We start from the raw sequence: 23,486 nt of genomic DNA on the forward strand, positions 1-23,486 counted from the left end.
CCGGCGATTATTGCCCTCGCTCTGTCGCTTTGTCTCCGGTGGCATCTTTTCCCAAACGGCAACGATCGTCGAGGCGCATCGAGAGCGACTGAATGGCGTTGATTAGGGGTGGAAAACTTTTAACTAATGATGTTCTCCACCGTGTCTCGTTTTGCATCGCCATTTCGAGAGCTCAAAAACGTGGCACAGAAGTAAAGGAAAAGTAAAACCCAACGAGAGAAAAAAAGTAAGCAAGGTTCAGGGGAGCAAATCAATGGACCACGAAAAGCTGCAATGTTGCAACTGAAAACGAGACTCTCCGAGCTGCATCTCCCAGGTTTTGTGCAAAAAAACATGCCCCACGGCACAGTAAATAGAAAATGGTGAAATGATTTAATTAAAATTAGTTTGTTTCATTTCGTTCGCTTGTTTTCGCCGCCCGTTAGCCGGAAAAGCGGACATTTTCGGTGCCATTGGCGGAAGGTGATGATGGACGTTACAAACGACTGGCTGTTGTGGCGGCTAGAATAAATGTATAAAACCCCCGTTCGGACACGAGTAGAAGAAGGAATGAAATGCATCAATGTGCAACAATTGAGAAACCTCCGTGCGAAAAGCGGATAAGCAGGATCCGTGGCTGATGAATTGGTAGCTGACGGGTGGGAGAGGGAAGTGGAAAATCGGACGGTAAATTGAAATGTCACGAAGATTAAATTGAATTCATTTCGTCGCTGAATTTCTCCCCATTTTTCTTGTTACTTTGTGTCGGCGAAAAGGAAGGTTTCAACCTGGCAGCACGAAGCAGCATAAACATTGGACGGAAACAAATACGAGAAAAGGGGGGAAATATAGAAGAACACGCGGAATAAGGAAGATATTTGCACCCGGAGAGACGATGTCGATGGAATGGCGGAATGGCTAAGGTGTAACGAAAAACAAAAAAAATAGGAAACAACAGCGTAGAGTAATGCCGCAATTTTACTCCGAGAGTCGTGAGAAGTTTTTCAGCAGCATCAACCACATCGACATTGGGGTGGGGTTTTATCCCCTCGAATTTCCATTCCACCCCCCCTACGGTACAGTAATCCCAGGGAAGACAACAAAGTTCATCCAACGCGGGATGTGCAGCAGCAGGTTGCATTTGCAAAGCCCTTCCGGTGCTCATAAAATCATGAAATAAAATCAGCGAACATAAAAAACATAAAAAAATAAAACCTCAACGCTGGGCCGCCGTGGAAGCGCGAGTTTTTCCATGCGATTTGTTTTATTGCTCCCTCGCTCGCTCGGACAAATTGCCGTTTTGTTTTGCGTGAGCGAAGCCGACGTGCAATTATCGGCGGCGGTGCATCAAAAGTGCAGCAACAAAACAAACGAAACTCGGCGTCATCAGGGTTGAGAAGATAAGAACAATTAAAAGCGTTGTGAATGGTTGGTGAGATTGATAAACAATAGCTTGATTCTACAAATAAACGTTAACGATGGTGCGTGAAGTGTGTTACGAACATCAAAGAGAGTATGATTGAAACAAATGCGAGTAGGCAAAAATTCAATAATGAACGTTAAAATATCTAAAAACATACTCAACATTGAAGAACGAATTCATAAAAGATGTACCGGGTCAAACGGGTAAAAAATATTGGAGTGATGCTACACAGTGACGAATTTAACTCCAAGATCGTAAGAATTATACTCCAAGATCGTAAGAATCGTCCAACATCAGTTGTCGTTCCGAAAACAATTGATGCTGTGCGTGAACGGATATTGCAAGATCGTCATGTGAGTTTTTGTGAAATAGAGACAACCTTAGGTATTACTGGGACCAGCATATACTTAATATTGCAAGAACATTTAACTGTCAAAAAAATTTGCTCGTGTTGGATTCCACACAATTTGTCAATCTCTCAAAAAAAGACTCGTGTCGATTGGCCGGAAGAAATGCTCGAAAAATACGATTGCGGTGCTTCAAAACTCGTCTTTAATATCCTGACAGTCGTGGATTTACGCGAATGAGCCCGTAACTAAACTGCAATCGACTGTATGGGTGTTTCAAGATGAGCCGAATCCAACAAAAGTTGTTCGCGCACGAAGCACTTCCAAGCAAATGATCGCATGTTTTTCCGGAAAAACTGGATATATCGCAACCACACCTCTAGAACAACGCAGAACAGTCTATTCTGAGTGGTACATAACAATTTGTTTGCCAGTTGTCTTCCAAGAAATCAGGAAATTCAACCGCTGTCGACGGATCACCCGTCACCACGACAATGCGAGCTCTCATACATCGGCTCAAACAACTGCATTTTTGAGTACTCAAAACATCGATTTGATGAGTCATCCGCCATATAGTCCTCGATCTAGCACCACATGACTTCTTTTAAATCTCGTACGTAAAAAAATAAACTGAGAGGTCAACGTTTTTCAACACCTGAAGAAGCGAAGATCTCTCTAAAAGGACTCCTGTCGATTGAAACTTTAAACATTTTTTTAACAACACAAATAGCGTTCGTATGTCAAAACGTTCTGAGAACGGATAACTTCAAAAACATCAAACTTTACGATAAAATTATTAATTAACAGATTTCATCACCAGTTTTGCCAAATCCCGAAACATAAAAGGCAACCTTCGTACAACAGTACTTTTTATACTACTTTGAAAACTTTTAATCATCGTTTAAGGTATTTGGCCCGCGCTTTCGGTTTCTTTTTAATCATCTGACCCTTTTCAAAAAATGTATATCCCTGGTTTAATCTATCTGATATCGAGCCATACGTTTTTGATCCATCCTTTTACGTGTTGCTATACATTTGAAAACGCTGAATTCTTATAAAGTCCAAAGTTTTGGTTAAGTCCAAAAAACCAAACGCCAAAAGGGCGCATTTCGAAGACTTGCTTATCAATTCTTAAAATTCAGTTTCAATAGAGATTGACCCGAAACAACACCATAGAACTTCACGGAAAAGTGGAATGTTTTATGAGCAGCACCTTAACCATTCTTTATCATTAATTTGCATGAAGTGCTTTTAGGGAGGCATGATGTTTTTCAAAAGAGCATAGCTGTTGATATTCTTCTGTTGAAATTTGTTCCCAAAAACTGCCCCAAGTATTGGTTTTTCCATCGCTGACTTGAGCAACTGTTTATGGTCGTTCTGTGCGTACAATAACAGCTTTTCCGGTACCATGACAGAAGAAACAGAATGATGAGAACTGTGGCGTTGATTCGTTGAACTACACCCGTTGCGAGGGGGAGGTTGTCTTCGGAAAAGGGCTTGATTGCACGGTTTGTATTTTTGCCGGTACGTCGTGGAGTGACCCCGCCCTTGAGCCGCCCCGAGGAAGAACAATCTGTGACGGCATGAGAATTTTACACAAGTTCTACTTTTGAGCTCCATTTAGAGCGATGGGTTTTCCGTCTTTACCGAACGCGGGGGGTGGGCGTGATGGGGGAGCGAATGAAAAACAAACTTTAATGAAATTAATTAACAGTTGTTTCGTAGCACAACAATTCGGTGGCACAAGGTGGCGAATGATGATGGCCTCGTTGCAATAAATACTAACCCCCCCGGTCCGACGGAGGTGTTTTTGTTTTACTTTCCCAGGGCTCTCGGAAGACACTCCGAGGGGGTGGGATGGGGTGGCTCTAGTATCTTAATTTGTCCATCGTCGACGTCCACTTGACGCTGGGGCTTTCCTTCGCTTCGAATGGATTTCGCGTGTGCGACACGGAAGGGGTCAGCAGCAACTGGCTCCATCTTTGACGGTATTTGTGTTTTTTTACGTGACCGTTGTTTATTAATTAACCGACGATTCGTCGCGAGAGGCGCCGCGATAACAATTGCTGACAATCGGGCCGAGGAGGGTTTACTAGTCAAGCATGAAGCGAGCAGCGAGTTGTCACGACGATGCACACACACCTCGAGAGTCCCCGCGGAGTTGCACGATTTCCGAGAAGCAAGTCGAGAGGATTAATCTTCTTCCTTTGAACCTGAAACGGCAAAAGGAAGAAAACAAAACGGCTCAATCTGTTTCTTTCGTGCTAATTTACTCAAACACCCATTGGGAGGTTTATTATTTCAACCCTAATGCGTTCGTGAAACGAAACCAAACTCGTGCTGTTTTTTATTTTTAATGAAAAATTATTCGTTTATTTTCCATCGTTTTGTATGTGTTGTTTGTTGTATGTGTGTTTAAGGATTCACTGCCAACCCGCGTCTGCGGGCCGTTTGTTCCGTTTATGATTTCTTAATATTTGCTTTCTAAGTCATTTCCTCCAGCGCTACGGTTTTTTTTCTTTTTAACCATTCGCGTTAATATATATTTACAAAAACCCCCTTACACTACGACGACGACGTTCGATAATGTCTAACAAAATCATCACAACTCCCTTTTTTTGTGGCCACGTTCTGTGTTTTGCAGTGGTTGCAACGCACAACTGTTGCCAAAATCACGTTACGAAGTTACTTTTCCAGTGAAACAAGGATTATCCGATTTAGTTTATTTTGTTTCTCAATGTTTCACTGATTAGTGTAAAGTAAAACTTCGTCTATGGACAGTTTTTCCTCTCTTTCCAACATTCCTAGTCAATTCCCTACGAAAGTGAGTGGAAATGTGTAGACTTTACTTGTTTATTTTGTTTATTGAAGTTTTAAATCGCTAAAGATACCGTAGTTTACACTCAGTGTGTTCCTTCCTCAATTCTGTTTTTCTTTCAAATTTTTACATTATTTTTCACTAGCTAAAGGGGTTTAAGTTTTAAAATTGATAACAACACGATGCCCGACACAACTCGATCGATAGGTTTTCCATCAATATTTTCTTTTTCTGATATAGTTTATGGAGAAGTGGGTTTACTAAATTCCTTTCCGTTTTCCTTTCTCCGTTCCCTTTTGTTGTTGTTCTCGTCTTCTACGCAATCTAATTCGAAAATACACTTATGGAACGAGAGACTTTGACTTTTGCACGGGTGATATTTACAGAAGGTGTAAGAATTTCGATATCTATACCCAATATGTTGACTATCGTTTTTAAATTCCTTTTTTTTGTTTGTTTTAGTATTTCCTATGTATCGTTAAGTTGCTCTTTTTTACCCTTTTTTTTACCGCCTGTTCTTCTACACATGCACACGCGTTGCTGCACTATCTCTATGTACATAAACATCCACTTATAATGATTTCAAACAACATTTCTTTTCCACCTCGTAGTGTGTTGATGACTTTCGTGTGGGTGTTTTGTGGCATTCACAGGCCGGCATATCTCACTTTGACATATCATTGAAGAGATGCAGCATTAACACTCTTCAGTCTCTTATGTGCTACCGGCCTTGCAATTACACTCGAATGTCTAATTCCACTTTTTAACTGGAAACAGTTTGTTTCGTTCGTTTGGGTTGGTGTTTAAGGGCTCTCGGTAGTTGAACGGCCTACCATCACTGGTACGGCCTACCATCACTTTTTATGTGTTGAAGATGAAGAATCTAATAGCTAGCACGTTTTAAAGTGTTGTTTTATCTTCTCCCGCGTTCAGTCGACCTTCCCCAATCGCGACCCCCCCAGAGGAGCGGTAATAAGTATTTAGTACGTTTTGTTTTTGCTTTGTAGAAGAAATATTGCTTTTCGAGTAGAAGTTGTTGTGTAGTGTTCGCTTTGTTTTGTGTCTTTAAATATATATATTTTTAGGTTTTATTTGTTTTCGCACTGGGTGTGGCAGCGCAAAGTGTCCGTTTGTATATTATCATTCAATTTTCACTTTATTACCACCTCGACACCACCCCTCCAACCACCCGACACCTAGAGACTAGAGCTGCCGGAAACGTGTTTTTTTGTGGGACTGCTGTTGGACTGCTGCTGAGAGATAGCTTTCGACCTTCGCCATACAATCATGAAGAGAACCATTATGTTATTGCCTTTCCGGACATTCTCCTCTTATTTTATTACATTCCCGCTTTTCTCAAACCCGCGCGCCCGGGGGTTGCTTCAACATTCACATTAAGCTTTTTTTTTTGCCTCCATCCGTTCAGTTCCTTCCTCTCTCTCTGCGTAGATCGTGTGTCTTTTTTGTTTCATTTTTGTCGGTTGGTAATTTTGTTTCATTTTAAATTCAATTTTTCTTCCCCTGGAACTTGGCCGACGCGTCTTTACGTCGTCGTTGTTCTCCCCGTCACCTCCCAGTTTGTGGAAATGCGAGTCGCGTGGTTTACGAATATAATTTAATTTAATTACACCTATCTCTTCTGCTCTCGTTTAGGCTCATTACTCAACCATTTCTGCGCGTCAGTTTGTTTCTCCTTTTTTTTTCTCCATTATTCGTTATTATTTTCTTCCTATTTCTTCCTCCATCATCCAAACTGTCCTTGACTACTTTTAGTGCGGTCTTGAATTTTTTTCCCCTTTAGTTTATCCCTTTATTTCAAAACATTTTCCACTGTCCCCCGTATTTTTTTTCCACTTTTGATCTTACATTACTTTACGATCTTATATTTTTCTCCTGTTCTCCCTTCGCACGCACCTGTCGCGCGGTGCGCATCGGTTTTTATGACATAATTATCGTACCTTCCTCCCCCGAGGCCACGAATTCAAATGATGCATCCCCCCACCGGTCCTTTCTTCCCCCAAGGGGTTTGACTTTATTTTTTTGACGCGATTGGTCAAGAAAAAGGGTTCTCCGAGGTGGTGACCCTCCGTCGGACGCGTACCAACAGCGGACGTGACGGTTAGGTGTCATTACGCGTTACTTATCTCGGTAGGGGCGAACCCCTGACCACGAGCGGATGGCGGAGGTCTGCGGCCTTCGACCGGGGGCTATAAAAATGCGCCCACCGCAATGGTGGTTCAATTTGAACTTTAAATGGTTTAATTATTTTCACTTTTATTTCCCCACGCCGCGCGCGTGTGTGTGTTCAGTTTATCATCTTCCCGCCCGCTGGCGTTTGAGAACAGGTTCAAAGTTTCCAGATTCGCCGAAGGAAATCGCGCTGGTGCGCTTGTGGCGCCTTGAGGGACCAGAACCGAGTGCCTTTTTCCTTTCCACCCTCGGGGCACACGTTGGTCACTTTGATCTTGGCCTGCGTTGGGGGAACAACCCCACCCCAGAGTACCGGAAAGTTTCCTCCTCCTCCCTCCGAGCCGCGGGTGAAAAGTGAGAAAAATTAAACCATCACCAAAGGAAACATTTTTAAAAAGTCAAAGTAAGAAAAGACGCAACATCCTGAAGGGCAAAAAGTTGAACCGAGGAGGTAGGATGTCCTTACGGCGAAAGGGAAGCGGGGAGGAGATGACCAAATCTTCCTCGAGGCCGTCGAAGATTATCGAAACGAAAGCAGGTCCCAATTATGAAAGTAAAACCGAAGCCAAAATGAGGAAGGACGAAGCGGTTGAGGTCGCAGTTGAGGTTCGTGGCGAATTAATTAGGTTCCGAGCTAATTCGACAGCCGTTCGCACTTCGGGGCAGTGATTTGATTGGCAATGGAATGTGAAAGTGAAATTAGTGTACGCTAATCTGCGAGGTCTTCGAGCTGTTCGGGAGGAAGGAAAACTCCATCGTTCCATTGAATACTTTCTTCGTAACGAACACAGGAAAGGATCAACCGGAGGACCTGACGGTTGGACATTTCCGCACGGTTAATTACCGGAGTGGTGACTACTCTTCGGAGAATGGACCTTCCCGGCCAGGGACATATGGCCGCGTTCAATTAACCTAAAATGTTCCCGTTCTCGTTCGGGTTTGTGCCGCTTTTTGGAATTGGAGAGAAGGCTGTCAAACCGCGGCGCGCTTCATCCGCGAATTAGAGTTCGCACACCAAACCTGGACACGACACCAACGAATGGAAAATGGAAGCTGCTACGACACCGAGTCGGTTTCAATAAGTATGATTGATGGTTCTATTACCGGCAGAGAGAGAAAGAGCCCGACCACGGGTTCGATTGTGGCCGAACATTTCCATACACGTCAGCGACCGAAGCGGGAAAATCGAGGCCAACCTAACGATGATGCTGATGGTGATGGTTTGCCGAACGGGATACTCGAGGCGGGTCGACATTGACCTATAAGAGGAGAAACATCCAGGGGGCACACCGAGAAATAAGGGCTAATGCGCGACCCGACGTTTCACGTGACACAGAGGAGGGTGATGACGCTGACGGGTTCACCCGGTTTCAAACGTCGTTGGGGCGGGAATATCGATGGATAAAGCGATACACCTCTAGGATGATCCACATGTGTGCGCGGTAGATATCTTGTCGCGATTAGTTCCCCCCCTCGAGATTGAATCTTCTTCCCCGGCCCTCTCAACGTTGCGATGAAAGCGTGAAAATAAAGAGACGAAGAGGCCACGGTTAATTGCTGTGCGACACGACCCCCACAACGGTGGAAAGGGGGGTGTGACCGACCTCCGACGACCGGGAGAGGGATCTGCGCTACCGGCCAGGGTCAAAACGTGAGCCCTACTTTCCTTTCCTTCGGGGCTCGCGCGTCAATAATGAGCTGGGCGAGAAAGCTGAGTAATGCTGCGGGGAGCGAAAGGTTTCGCCATAATGCAATCAATCGATCGGAAAAGGGACCGGAGAGAGGAAAGAGGTCAGAAGATATGAAACGCTGATGGCAAGCGTCGTCACGCCGCATCGAATCGGTCTTCGGTGGGTGTTTGGGTGATCGTGTGGAACATTTTTTTCTAACACTAATGTTCATCATTTACAGATGTTTGAACACACTGTTTGAACTACTCCATGTGGTGACCAGAACCATTTATTTAAATGGAATTTCTAAAAATCAATTCAAGTGTAAATCAAAACCCCTGGAAAGTCCAACCTCTTCGCAAACAGGAAACATTAGGCCGAAGCGAAGTTCAAACAGAAAGTCAAATATAAGACTCTTTGAAGACGACCCTTATTAGCATATCAAAGTTTTCAATATATTACTTCCAGATCGATGATAAGGAAGAAAAAAACAACACTTAGTACAGTGTTTTGAAAGTAAATTAAACAACTTGAGCTTGCCATTAATCACCTGCATATTCCCAATTGCATCGAGCTTGTGTTCCTTTTTTTTAATTTTGTTAAAAGCTGAACTATATTTATTTTGTAATTTCTAGTCTGGAGTGGCTTTTATCAGCGCACGTGGAAATCTATCTGGGCTTTTTTGAAAAATATTTTATTACAACGTAAAACGAGTGTTGATTTCTTTGATTTCCATTCAGACTTCTTATCATACATTTTAAACCAAGCATTGGGACCAAATTTTCAGGGTAAAACATATTTTCTGAAATCCATGACGACATTAAGCTATACTGAACGAAAAGGTTTCAGATAAATGTAGTCTGCAGACTCATTTAAGTAAGTAGAAAGTAGGAAGTTCAAAAGTGAAAGAAGTTGTTATAATCCGAAGACAAACAAAAATGTTATAATCCGAAGAAAAGCAAAACCGTTGACTAACAAATTTAAAAAATTACAAAATGTATCAAAATCAAATTAAAAGTATACAAATTAGAAAAGGAGAAATGCAAAGACGAATTGAACATTGACACCACCAAAGTAATGTTAAATAAAGACCAAAACCAGGTGTAAAAAGCACTAGCTTCACCCGGAAAACCCTGTACATCGTGAAAGAAATGAAACCACACAAGGAAACTCCGACGGCAAACGGTGGGTTGTTTAATTACAATTATGTCCTCCCGGGAAACCACAGGATGTTTGCTTTGGCGAAGAATAAACGGTTTTGCATCAATAAATGTCAAGCTTTGATTTTTCCTTTTGTTTGCAATCGTCGTTTTGTCGTCGTTTGCCATCCGAGCGGACTAATGAGTGGGTGAGTTATAGACAAAGTATGTCCTTTTCCCGGGACTCCTCTCTTTTTTTCCCCGGTGGTGCTTGTTGTTGTGTCTTTTATCTTACACTCCATTAAGGGATCAAAAAGGCTCCTTTCCTAAGCCATTGTTTGGTTGGCGATTGTTTCCCCGAAGAAAGTGCACTTGCCGAGGGAAGGGATGTTCAAGAGCGGTTCTTTGCAACCCTGGCGAACAATTGCGAGAGCGCGGCCGCGAATTAGACCGATGAGGCAAATCTCAGCCGGAAGTGGAGGGGCAAATCCGCTGGGTGGTGAGGGGACATCCAAGAGGGGCGGGGCAAAGTTGTTCATCAACTAAATCAATAAACACTTCCCGTCATAACCTTTCCGGTGGTGCCGTGTGTCCCGCCCGCCCAGCCACCACCACCCGGTCGTTGAGACCGGATGTCACCGACATTATTCCGGCCATTAATTTAATTAAACAACATTCCAGCCCGCGGTTGCCGGACCGGACCGCGATCACGGTTTCCTGCGGGCTTCAGCCGGGAAAACCCGGCCAGTGAACAACAATGCCGCCGGTAACGACGCGGCATCGAGGATGTCGACGAGCCTGACGACTCTAACGAGTCACGGTGTTGCCGCTGCTGCTCTCGTTTCCTGCAGCACATTGCCTGCCTGTGTTGTGCTCGAAGGCACGCGCGAATTTCCAATTTCGAGAACAAACGAGAACGCGGGCCAACGCTTCTTCGAAGGGAAATTTATTCCCCGGACACAACGCAACAACAACGGAGAGAGGGAAGGAAGGTGATTCTGCGAACTATTCATTTTTAAATAATCCCCACTGGGATGTCCTTTGATGGTGGACGGCAGGCGAGAGGCTGTTGATGAAATTATTAGTATTAATTCACTGATTTTCCTGCCACTGGTCAGATTATGAAAATTAAATAAAGTAAGGTGCGTTGCTGCAAACAGAGTGTCTTTCAGCAAAACGCACTTTATATTTATAAGGAACAATAATAAGGAGGACCTAAACGATCTTGCTACTTAAATGAATCCTAGATTTCCTGTACTAGTTTTGATTTTCAATGTTTCCTTATATGCCAATCCACTTCCAGTGTGAATGTATGATCAATTTAGTTCAACATAGCTAATGTTTGTTGATTTGTTGCAACTGATTTGAATGTTTCGTCTACATTTATTTGATTTCTGTTTAATTCTCTTGGTATTAATAACTGGAGGAATTGGAATGCAGTTTAAAACTTCTTCGGAAATGCTTCGAGAATGGGAAATTTTGTAGAAAAACCAATACGATATTTTTAACAAACGAAAAAGATACGCTATCAAAATTCGTCAAAATGTAAGCAAGGATAAATCCGACCGATTTGACAATCTTTTAGTTTTAGCTTTAACTTGAAGCATCACTCTTAGAGGATTTGTGTAAATGAACATAACGTAACCTTTAAAAACATAGATACAGTTGATATTTTAATTTTGAAGAGTGCTTTAAAAACCATTTTAGTTCGATATGGTTTTAAGTCCACCACAAATAAATATTCCGCGAGCACGTTCAGCTCCAAGGATAAACCTATTGAAAAAAACAACAACCTCACAATTCTTTGAAAATAAAATCTAGACAAGTGAAGTGAAGGGTTCAACAATAATTTCAAATTGTTATTCTAGCTACTGTTCCGTTAAGGAGGGGAAAGATGATTATGATTCTTTTTCTTCCGAGATACTTCACCGACCTGCGTTATGTGATTTTAGACCTCGGGAAATCTGTTACTCATCTATCTTTCGAAGGTCTTTAAGAACTTCTTATCCGTGTTAAAAGAGGAACTTATCCATCACCACGAAATGACTCGTGTAAAGCAGCAGCAGTCCAGCAGTTCGTAATCAGCACCGCACAACATTTTTAAAACGTCTCTTCATAGTTTTTTTTTTCCTGGGCAAAGAGGGGGAGAATAATTACGCAACCTATCTGCCATATCCTTGCCTGGACGACTGCTCTCCGCCGACGGAGTTCACTTGTTTTGCCTTCCTATCGTTCTTACAATTAGTGATAGTGGCGTATGGCGAGTTGCTTCCGACCGCTGCCTCCCAGCGTTGCGCAGGACGTCGTCGTAACCGAGGGTGGCGGTGGGGTGACCGGAGACCGAGCTCGACCGTCACCATTATGATGGTGGTGGTGGCTACCGTTGCTGGTGTTACTGCTGCCTCCGCTGCCTCCACTGCTGTTGCTGCCGTTGTTGTTGATGTGGTTGAGGGTGCTTATGGGATAGTTTGCCGCCAGCAGCCCATTGCGGATGGGCAGCTCGGGCGGTGTGGGGGAGATGGGACTCTGCGGGGGTGAGGTGGCCTCACTCTGGCTCTCCCCACTGCCTTCACCGTCGTCGTTGACGTCCAGCGTGTCGTCGTCGTCCTCGCGGTCGGACGAGATGTCATCCCGATGCGGATGACGATGATGGTGATGGTGAAGATGTTGCTGCTGCTGCTGCAGTTGTGCATCCGGTGGCGGGGTGTAGTGACCGCCGTGTGCAAGATGATGGTGTGCAGAGGTGGATGACGGCAGTGGACCTCCTCCTCCTCCCTGTTGTTGTTGTTGTAGGCTCGCCGGATGATGATGGTTGTGGTGGTGGTGGTGCGTCTGATACTTCGCTACCCGTGGTGGTCCACCACCACCGGTGGGCGCTTGATTGACTCCGACAACGGACGCGCTGATGGTGTTCGTCTTGTTGCCACCACCAGCAGCCGACTGTGACGGTAGGAAGTGATCTTGATTGAGTCTTAACGGGGCGAGCGTTTGCGTCTGGTAGGTTATCTGATGGTAGTGGTGGTTAGCCGGATTGCTGCTACCGGAGGAGATACCGCCGTTGCCGTTGTGGAGATGGTGGGGCGGTATCGGTGGTGTGTAGTTCGGGAAGAGCTTCATGCCCGGCTGGATCTCTTGCTGCTGGCCGATGGTGAGATGATCCTGGCTGAGCTGCAGGAAGCTGGTGGCGGTTTGCTGACCCCCAGTACCGCACACTATTGGACCTCCCCTCCGAGGCGGTGGAGGGGGAGCCTCTAGCTATAGTTCCGTGACCGGTATGTGCCGGATGCCGTGCGAGTGGTGGTGGTGGTTGTTGATCTGGTAGTTGTTCAGCGTCGTTGGGTGGATGCCTAGCCCGCCGCCACCCGGACACGGGTGCGGATGGCGCGCCGAGTAGTCCTCCTCGGAGAACGTCTTCTGGTACTCGCGCTCCTTGCGCCCGATCCCGTTGTTGCCCCAGCTGCCCTTCACCACCTCCTGGATCCGCCGGCGGCACTTATAGATGACGAGCGCGAGCGTCGTCAGGATGGCGGCCACCCCGACCAGCACCACGCAGATGATGGCCTGCTGCTGCCGGTCGGGATGTGAACAGCCGAGCAGCTCGGGCGAAAGGCTCTGCAGCACCTGCTCACGCAACCGATCCGGGGCCGCGCAGACGACGGGAATCTGGTTGACGGGCGCACTTCCACCCTCCGTACCGGAGCTGTTGCTCTTACTCACGAGCAGATTGCGCAACCAGAGTATCTGGCAATCGCACAGGATGGGATTCTCGGAGAGATCCAGCTCGACCAGCTCGTTCCACGACAGCATCCCATCGGTGAGGGTCGTCAGAGCGTTGTCCTTCAGCACGATGCGGCGTAGATGGGGCAGCCCGCTCAGCGCACCCTCCTGTATGTCGCTCAGCGCCTTGTTCGAAGCGATCACAATCTCCTCCAGATTGGTGTTGGCCTCGAACGCACCGCTTTCGATGCGGTTCAGTCGCAGCGATCCCGAGATGTCCAGCAGGCGAAGGTTGCTGAGGCCCGCGAACGCACCCGCCGGTACGCTGTCGAAGTCGTTCTGGCCGATGATCAGCTCCTCGAGCCGATCGAGTGGGGCCAGCTCAGCCGTCGGAATGCGGCTGAATCGATTGTCCGAGATGTCGAGCGTGCGGAGTCGCTCGAGCCCGTGAAAACTGTCACGGGTGACGTTGAGCAGGGCCGCTCCATTCAAGTCCAGCCGACTCAGACCGGTCAGCATACCGAACGCCTCCTTCGGGATGGACGTGAACGAATTGAGCCCGATGTACAGCTCGGCGAGGCTCCTCAGTGGAGTCAGAGCGGGCGATGGCACCGTGCTGATGGTGTTATCATCAAGATACAGCACCTTAAGGTTGCTCAGACCCACGAACGCCTTCGGGTCGATCTTCGCTATCCGGTTCTGGCCGAGGTTAAGCTCCTCCAGCTTCGGCACGACGGAAAACACACCCTCCGGCAACTCGTCGAGGAAGTTGCCGCGCAGATTCAGTATGGTGAGCGACACCAACCCGATGAATGTTCGGTTCGTGATCGACCCCACCTTGTTGTGGTTCAGGTGCAGCTCGGTCAGCTTCTTCTGGTACGCGAACGTGGGCGGCGGCATGTTGAACAGATGGTTGTAGCTGAGATCCAGAAACGTCAGCTCGGCGTAGAACTGCATCGAAGAGTCGATGGTTTTGATTTTGTTGTTCTTAATGACTAGCCGATGGAGGGAGGGATTCAGCACGATCGGGAGTACGTCCAGCTGGCCTTCCTCGCACGTCACCACCAGCGTGTCGTCGTCGCACTGGCACCCGAGCGGACAGTTCGCCAGCCCGGCGGCATCGACCGGCGGGACCATAACCGCCGTTACCAGCGCCACCGTAATCCCCAGCGTGAGGGTAAGCATTATGTCCAGCGACATTGGCGATGGGAACATTCGGAGTGTTTTTCTACTACTCGCTCGGGCAACGTCGTCGTGTGCTCTTCTGATGCTCATCGTTGGTTAGGTGGCGTTCGTTCGTTGCTTCTTGGATACCTCCTCAGGCAGGGAGGCTTCAGGACAAAAAAAATCCTTGCGTTTGGGGACACCCTTCAACGCTAATTCGACCCACCCGGTGCAGTTGGGATTTTACGTCGAAGGAACACAATCGGCATTCGACACGAATTTCCTTCCTTACACGGCCGCTCGAAACGTCATAGTCTGGAGAGAGTGTGAGAAAAAAAAAGTCAACCAAAGTGGAACCGTTAGAGAAAACTCGATTACGGAAGAGGTGCTATAAGCTATTTATTGGATTATAGGAATTAGAGTGACTGGTGTGTTGATATGAATCGCCCTCCGGTCACTTCCGGTCCGTGTGTGTGTGTATGTGTGAGAAGGAAACGCTACGACACGGATTGGATTTTTCTTCCCTGGGTCTGTCCTGGGTTTTGCCCCAGGGAAACCGGTGACGGTGTTTACCTTGCCACGACTATCCTGGTAGGGAGTTTGAGAGAGAGTGTTCCTGTCTGGAAGAGGTCTTACGATTTGTACGAAAAACTCGATAACACCACACACTCAACTCAGCGCAACCCCTCGGGGAGCGAAGGGGGAAAACATGTGGCTCAAGAAGAGGCAAAGAGTGTAAAACATTAGCCCGCAGCTAATGCCCGTACAGTAATCCGCTCGTAATGCGGTTAAATTAATAATACAGGATGGTTGTTTTGCACGGGAGTAAACAACACAACCAGCGCAGGCAATTCGGGATGGAACTCTCTCTTCTTATAGTTTGTTGAAGTTTGGAAAAGATTTAAATGTATCAGACACGTTTAGTTTCAGTTTTAGGTTAGCTGGAAGTAATGTTATGTAAGTAATCAAAGCAGATGTTTTCTAGAAAAATCAGTTTAGGGAAATTTGTTGTTTTTATCCATTTTTGTAAAGATACTCTAAAATAGTGATGAGAATAACAACTTTTTTCAGAGATTTAAATCAGACTTAACAATCATCACGATGGTTCGAATATTTAAGTTATGTTTTTGTGATTTAAAATGAGAAAAGTCTAGAGTTATATAATTCCCATTTTCCCGAATCGATTTCCAACTCCGAATTCCCAAAGATTCATTAATCGTAGAAGAACCGAAAACTAAAGACCAAAACTGGGCAGAGGGCCCCAATTTGTTTGGTCGCATGATCCACACCAACAAAAGGATTATAAAGATTCGTCAAAGACCTATCAAAGACTCATGAAGATGCATTAAGGTTTCAAAAGATTCATCAACGTTTGAAAATCGGATTCTAAAAGAATCATAAATCATTGTGTATAAATCCCGCCTAAGGATGTATAAGGCACAACACAAGAAAAATCCGCAAACAGCCACCATACTGCTTTGTATTCTTAAAAGAGATTCAAATTGTAAAAGAGTAAATGAGTGAGTAAAGGAGTTGCTAGTCGGCACAGCGATTCGAATCCAAAGTAGGGATTGAAATAACTCATTCACTTATTTGGGATTCGAATTCCTGTTACAGAGTCAAATTTAAAAAAGTTATAAATCTTCCAGTATTTATCAATATCAATCAATTTAATGGTGTAACATTCTACTAACTCACTCACTCTTACCCAGTACGCACATCACTACTCGAGAAGCACAAAGAAAAATTTAAATGTTTAGTAAGTAAATTCAAGTATTTTTCACAAAATAATACAAGCAATGCATAAAATAATTTGGAAATACTACATTAATCATTTACAAAATCTGAGTATCTTAATTGATATACCATAATGAAAGAAACATTGTGCAACGCTTCAAAACTCCCCACAGTGGAACGGTTTCATGTACATCCTATTGTCGATAAATTAATCTCTTCACTTACGAAAAATATGCTGCGAATTCACCAAACTACGCCCTTTGTTGTGTTACCAGCTGTACGGATCAATCATCATTACCTCCAAAATGTGTTCAATCGATCATGCCGGGCACAAATTCACGAGGGATTGGCGATAATTGTATTCAAATTGTGCGAGAAATATCGCCGTTCATTAAAGTTGATTCAATATCGATGAACCGACCGTTTACATTCGCCAAACTCGACACCGCCCCACACTGAACCCAAAGACCGACGCTAGAGCAGTTCTAGCTGCGCTAGAAATATTGCAAGCAATTACAAAACCACAATTGCATTGAACGTCGGGCGGGAGGGAGGGGAGGACATGTTAGCTTAGCAATTATTACCGAATTCATCAACGATCTTACCACGAACGGTGCGAGCGCTCCTCCGCTAGCAGACGATTCCGATTGGCGCCACAGATTGGCTTCCTGCTGTTCGGTTTGTTAAATCGAACCGAAAACACCACCAAACACACACGCACGCACGCAGGATGTTGTGTTTGAGTTAAAGCAGCTCCTTGTGGCCGCCGTTTTCCCGAACCGAACACACACACACACCACCCCGCATAAAGGGCGACCATTCAGTGGATGGCTTTTGTAATAGGATAACTTCCTTCCAATTAAATAATTTATTCATTTACAGCAGCCATTTTCCCTTCCTTCCGCAGAACACCTCGTGTGTCTCACGACTTTCGGAATGGAGTGCCAGGCGCCTCCATCGTCGTCGTGTCAGCCGACATTTTGCTACGACGACCAACTGTGCGATGGTTCCGGTTCCGGAAGTGGCACCAGGCGGACCTCCGGTTTGTACAAGCATACGAACACACAACAAGGACCAACGAATCATCGTCCTCTTATCCAATCTCTTACAACATTTCCTTGTGGTTCGACGCCCTCCACACGAGGAGCAGGAGGGGGGTCTGGAAAATTTAATTATTGAGCATTCATCGAACGCCGGGGTCGCATGAATTCAGCCACTACATTGCCTTTGGTTGAGATTGAATAATTCACTCCGATTGAATTAATATCACAATCTCGATATATTCCCATTTCTGAATATGTTTTTGGCCCGGCACCGGCAGTTCATGGAAATGAAGGAAAGCTTGGCCTCCCCCTGAGGATGAAGAGGGTCGGAGGGAAGGTGTGTGCTGTCTGTTTTATCGAGGTAATTACAGGTCAATTGTTTTGAACCCTCTCTTCCGTTGGGGGGTTCTCCTGCCACTTCCAGAAGGTATCTCTTCCCTTTTACATTTCCTTAACCTTTCTGGGAACAGACAAACCTTCCCCATTTCCTCCTACCCATTTTTCGCATTTCCCGGATGTATTTCTATCAGTCAAATTTATTGCCTGCCATTTGGCAGCCATCGAAACAAAGTGGACGGGAGGGTACTCCAGCACGACATGAAAAGGGATTCAATAAGGACCCTCTCTTGTCTGGCTCGGAAAAAAAAGGAAATGCCACTGGAATGTGCAGGGGGTGACGGAAAATGGAACAAAGAAAAAACGGGAAGAGAAAAATCACAACAATAAATGGATTTCCATTAAGCTTTCATCAGCAGATCATTGATTTGAACCATTATTTCTTGGGCCTTGGGTTTTATTTTTCCACCCGGAATTGCTGCACACGAGGGAAAACGGAACCCCAGCAGCGTCTGTGGGTTACACGTGGCCAGTTATTTTAAGTTACAATTCGAAACAAAAAGAAAACGGGAGGAGGGAGAATAAAAATTGACCTGCCAAAAGTGTTTGCCAAGTGAACGACGAAGAATAGAAAACCCCAACCAAGAGCTGGGAAAAATCACTTTAACGGCAAAAGTATCATCATTCCATTATAAGCCAACGCCGCTGCTATTTTCCTCGATATTTTCCGATCACCATCGCACCGTTTTCGCCTCCCTTCTCACGTCTTTTCTCTTCGTTGAAGGTTATTTTATTTAGCTAGCTTCTGTTGTTTTTTGCGCGCACTCCGTGGAAATCCTTTCCTTGTGCTGATCCAGCTCCAGCCAACCGTTTCATGCGGGTAGAATATATTGCGCGTGGCGAAACTAGTAAAACATCGACTTTCGACGTAACAACAAAACAAAAAGAAAAAACCCAACCCAACCAAAGGAAAAAGAAATGGGAAGAAATCGCTACCACAACGCGACATTTATCGCAAACATAACTCACGATAATAACTCAATTATCTCTGCCGTGTTCGGAATTCGAAATTTTGGGGTCAGATGTTATTCGTCTGCCCTTTTTTTTGTGTGTTGTTATTCGATTTTGGCAGGCGATTTGGGGCGAAAGGGTGTGCTTACATGAGGTCCCAACAAGGGAGGAAGGCTGGAAGCCGAATGATCCCCCAAATCAGCGCACTCTGATTGGGGCCGGTTGGAGCTTTATGCAAATGTTAACATGAAATTTCGTAAAAAGAATGATTTAACAAGCGACTTTCCACCGAGTTTTGGGACCGTAGGGTTAAAAATTGTCTTCATCACAAAAAAGGCAAAACAAAAGCAAACTAAAAGAAAGCATCAGAAGCAGGTCGGCTTAAAGCTGGCATGTTTTTATTCGACACTAAATCCTAGCTCCCCCCATCTTGAAAGGGAAATTATGGAGCAAAGAGTGGGGGGGAGAGGGTGTACGCTACCGCCGGGGGATCATGTCGTACGGGAAAATACAGCCAAAGATCGCTCACTCCCGGTGGGAGTTCAATTTTTGCGAAACAACTCTGTTTTCTTGGCGCACTTTTTCTTCCATTGTGTTTGTTGACCAGACAGACTCGATCCCGGTTGTCCGGAAGTAAGAGCGAAGCCTAAATACATAAATTTTCCATTCACTCCCCGGTCGCCGCCACCTTCCGTGGCGGGTATTTTGTGCAAGCGCCGTTTTCTCAAACATTTTCATAGGAAAGGGGAAAAAATGGAAAACAAAACAAAAAACCAGGAGGGTTATATGAGCAAATTTTTCATCCCACTTTGCCGACAAAAAGGAAACCCAGCAGGGAGCAACAACTGAAGGATCAAGGAGCAATGGCTGGCAAACGCCAATGGAAACCAATTTGTTTTCGCTTTTTTCTCCTTTTCGTTTCCCATCTCATACTTTCTTCTCTGGCTAGCGCTAGGAGATGTCCCCCGGTCCTTTGGTTTTGGGGAGCTGGAAAATATGTTTAACATCGAGACCCATCGCACTTTGCATGCACGAGCGGAAGAGTTGTGCATGTGTGTGCGAGTTTTGTGTGCGATTGCCCTTTGGAATAGGTGGAAAAGTAGATCCTCGGCAATACAAAGCCAGACGTTTGCCACACAAAAGAAGGTCGAAAAACAAAAACATTCAGAGAGGAAAGAGAGAAGAACAAAACTATGGCAAACTACCGAGAAAAACAAGCGAATAGCGAAAAGTGAAATGAAAATGAAAACAAAACAGGGAAACACAACTCAAACCCAAAACGAAGGGCACCAACAAACACACAAAGAAGCCATTCCCGGATGGCGCTCGACTATGATGGCTTCCCGGCTTTGTTCGGCCGCTTCCTGTCATGCTTCCTGTCGGACGTCCGTTAGGAGTCGTGCGCTACATAGCTCATATTTGTGAATGAGCTTTGTGTGTATGGTGCACAATACAATCACGTGAAAACAACGCGCGATTGTGATTGCAACCCGTCGCGCTTGACGCTAAGCATGATGGACAGCAGAGTTTTTGTAAGTGGTTTGTTTGCAAAATATAAAGAAGTAATTATGTTTTACGGGGAAATTTCTTACCGTGAACAATGTAGGTGGTATTATTACAATGATTTTTTTTCTTTGGGTTTTCCCCTTTTCAACAACAATCACACAAATCCCTGCCCTGTCTTTTGGTATTCTGGTTAAAAATTATTCCCTTTATTTAAGGCGAGTGATTTTGCCAGATGCAATATAATAAAAAGCAAAGATTAATTAATATTTTGATGATTGTCATTTAAATAAAATGTGTAAATAACTAGAAGAACAGGTTAATGGACATTTGAATTTGTTATAAAAAGATAAAAAAAATCCTTTCAAAGTATGCTTCGTTGTTTTATATTGGTTTTAATAAAATTTATATTATTAACTAAACGAAGCACAGTTTAAATTAGTATTTCCAAATAATCTCCCTCACTTTGTATGAAACTCAGTAGAACTCGGCTGCTTATTCCACTAAAAAGCCTCCCCGGTGGGTTCATGCTGCGGTCAGAGGCAGTCAAAGACAGTTGCAAAATTTAAACCTCGGAAGAGCAGACCTTCCGAAAATCAGACCGATGCTGTGAAATAACTAGGGCTGAAACAATTTCCCTGCCTCCTCCTTCAAAGCACGCGACCCTGCCCCTGGCCCTGACCGCATCGGATTTCTCTTCCCTTGCGGCTCTCGCTAAAATGTCTCGCCATTATTTTGACTTAAGGGAAAACCCGCAATGAAAACCTTTCGGTCGGAATATTACGAGATTGTCTTCCACAAAACCGAGGCTGACGGTGGAGAGGGCGAGTGTAGGAACGTCGCAAATCATTGTACTAAGCACATTGCAAAGGAGACCGGTGGCCCAAGGGAGGAAGGGGGGTTGTTGATGGGAATGTGTGTGGCTAAAGTAGTTTTCCCTTTTTGCCCACCAGTTGCGAAAACGTCTACGGCGACATTCCACATGCCCGGAAGCATGGCTGACCTCAAAATTTATAATATTTATGTGAGCCAAATATTCACTTTATCAAAACCGACGCCAAGCGGTTTTGTGTCGTTTACGCTCCACAGAACGTAACACAACACTATTTGGGAACCGCCAAGTGTTGCTTGCTGGAAGGTAATTGTGAAGGACTTTCATGATGCAAAACAAAAACCATTTCCATTATTGCAAAAGCTGTAATTATTTTTATTTTCAGTTGGAAATATATTGGAAGATCAAATAAAGGCATTCAATCAAGAGTTTGTTTATGTTCACACGAATAGCTAACAAATGGAGGCGCATGGTGTTTCTCGCAACCTTCTAACAAAGCCACTAAAAATTGAGTTTGTTCAATCGTTGTATCCCTCAAAATTTATCTGTTGATTTTTTTGTTTCGAAAATAATGATCTATCACAAGGTTGAACCCATTTTCGGACCGGTCATAATTCATACGTTAAGTCGACAACAAGTACATCCCGGGGAAACATCGAAAGCACAAGGGAAGGAAAAACTGGACCCCATTTCCTAGGAAACAAATAAAAAATACAGTAGCTAACAGCTTTCACTGTAATGCGTTTCATAAATCATCGAACGGGGCAGAACGCATCTGTTCGCGGGGTGGACATTCCGGCCATTCAAACAAAACCCCAAACGAACATCGACGATGGTCGAAAAAAATAAAAATAAAGTGCGTGGGACGGGGAAAGCTTCTCCGCTGAAACCAGCAAATGAAATATTCAACAAGATAAAGCGCCCGAGAGGGGACGACCCGGAACCCATTTGTATCAATCATTCCGCTTATCGGAAATGAAATCTTAAGCCCCTTAGACCGAGATAAGCAAAGGCTCATCTTGAAGGGGTTCAGTGCTTCCTGCATCGGGTAAAAAGTGAGGAGAAAATGGATCTCGCAGAAGTAAAGGTACCACTTATTATCTTACAAAGGGTCTACAGAGACGGAAAGAAGGGTTTAGTAAATTGATTTGATTAGAGGAAATCTGAATACAGATGGGTTGTATTGTCCTGTGAAATTGACAACCGGTAACCTTCCGGTCTCCTCGTGAAGGAGTGCGAAGAGTTTGACCTGTGGATAAATTAAATGTTCATGCTAGCAGGACTCCACCAACACCGAACATTCGTTCCAGCAGGGATAATTTAAAATCAATAAACACTTTTCATCAATAATATAAACAATCAAGTGTCAAAAGCGTCCTCACTCTTCGTTTCCCACGCCGTAGAGCAAATAGGTGTGTGCGTGTGTGTGTAGGCCAGGCTTTTCCATTTTTCCAAGCTGCACCAGCAGAAACATGCATGTACGAGAAATGGACACTTCGAACCCCCATCTGTTGTCGACACTCGTAGCGAAAATGGATGCTCCAGGCTTTCCCAGCTCTATAGATTAAGGTTCGAGAGACATTCGATTGCACTATCAACAATGCTTACATACTGACAAACACTGGTGGCAACGGCTCGGGCACATGATGGTACTCGGTTTTTCTTTTGCTGCAACCCGTCCCTGCACTCTTCACAATCCGCTTCATCCATTCGCTCCTAAGAGGATCGGTACACATCCCGTTCCTCAGGATCTGCTTTTATTCGGGTTTTCCTCTTCAAGTCTTCTCCTCGGCTATTGAAAAAAAGCCTTGCAGTTGTCGCATCTCGGGACAAATACACACATACGCACATACACCTATGTGCACACAAACCAGTTTGAGACTCGAAGCATACGGGAAAGCTCTATTCAATTTTCCGACTTTGCACGGGCTGGTTGAGTGCCGCCTCAAGATACTTCAATTTTCCCGTCGATACACACACATTCCTCCCTCCTTATGCCCTTGGCCCTTTGGAGTGTTCCACAGCTGTTCACCTCCGCATGATTTGTGGTGACATGAAGGTCGTTAAGGACTTTGAACGTATTGGAAGGGAGAGGTCTATGGCTCGGTGGCCATTGGACCGATCCTTGGATAAGCACTCTTAAATGGGGTCTTTAATTACGATGACTTCTTGGAAGGACAAGAAAGCCCGAGTCGGGACCATTCTTGTGTAGAATTTTTCCTTAGCCTAGGAAAGAAAAATTTTCTTGTGCATCGCAAGGATCAATAAAGCCGGAAATATTAGTCAACTGAGAGAAGAGAGGTAGAGTTCTTTCGAATAACTTCATTTGAGGAATTTGAAGTTAAACATCAATTCTTACTCTGTTCTCTTCACTCTGAATGGAAGATGGAAATACCAAGTGAAAGCCGTTTGCATGCAAAAGTAAAGGCAACTCGTAATACAAAACCTTTGCCAAACACGCTGTTTAACTTTACCCCTGCTAGAAGATCCAGAATATGGTCCGTTGGCAGTCAAGAGACACATTTTCTTCTTCATTACAGCATTCTTAGGCCAGACCGAACCGAAGACAGGTATGCC

At 44.9% G+C, this 23,486-nt stretch overlaps 2 protein-coding genes across 2 annotated transcripts; both read right to left on the reverse strand.

Moving 5' to 3' along the window:
• Positions 1-11,807: 11,807 nt before the first annotated feature.
• LOC131266070 (SKI family transcriptional corepressor 2-like) lies at positions 11,808-12,821 on the reverse strand (the record flags this gene model as incomplete). The annotated part of the gene is made up of 1 exon (XM_058268427.1): positions 11,808-12,821. A coding segment is annotated over one exon (1,014 nt), but the record flags the coding sequence as incomplete, so codon positions are not given.
• On the reverse strand, positions 12,692-14,468 carry LOC131258423 (leucine-rich repeats and immunoglobulin-like domains protein 1). The gene has a single exon (XM_058259737.1). The coding sequence runs from the start codon at positions 14,466-14,468 to the stop codon at positions 12,822-12,824; it is 1,647 nt and encodes a 548-aa protein (XP_058115720.1). The 3' UTR covers positions 12,692-12,821.
• Between the last annotated feature and the right edge of the window lie 9,018 nt (positions 14,469-23,486).

The sequence above is a fragment of the Anopheles coustani genome, chromosome 3, assembly GCF_943734705.1.
Source record: "Anopheles coustani chromosome 3, idAnoCousDA_361_x.2, whole genome shotgun sequence".
Classification (NCBI taxonomy): Eukaryota; Metazoa; Arthropoda; class Insecta; order Diptera; family Culicidae; genus Anopheles; species Anopheles coustani.

Excerpts from the sequence above, each read along its gene's own strand:
- LOC131258423 (XM_058259737.1), bottom strand. The coding sequence starts at position 14,468 with ATGCTTACCCTCACGCTGGGGATTACGGTGGCGCTGGTAACGGCGGTT.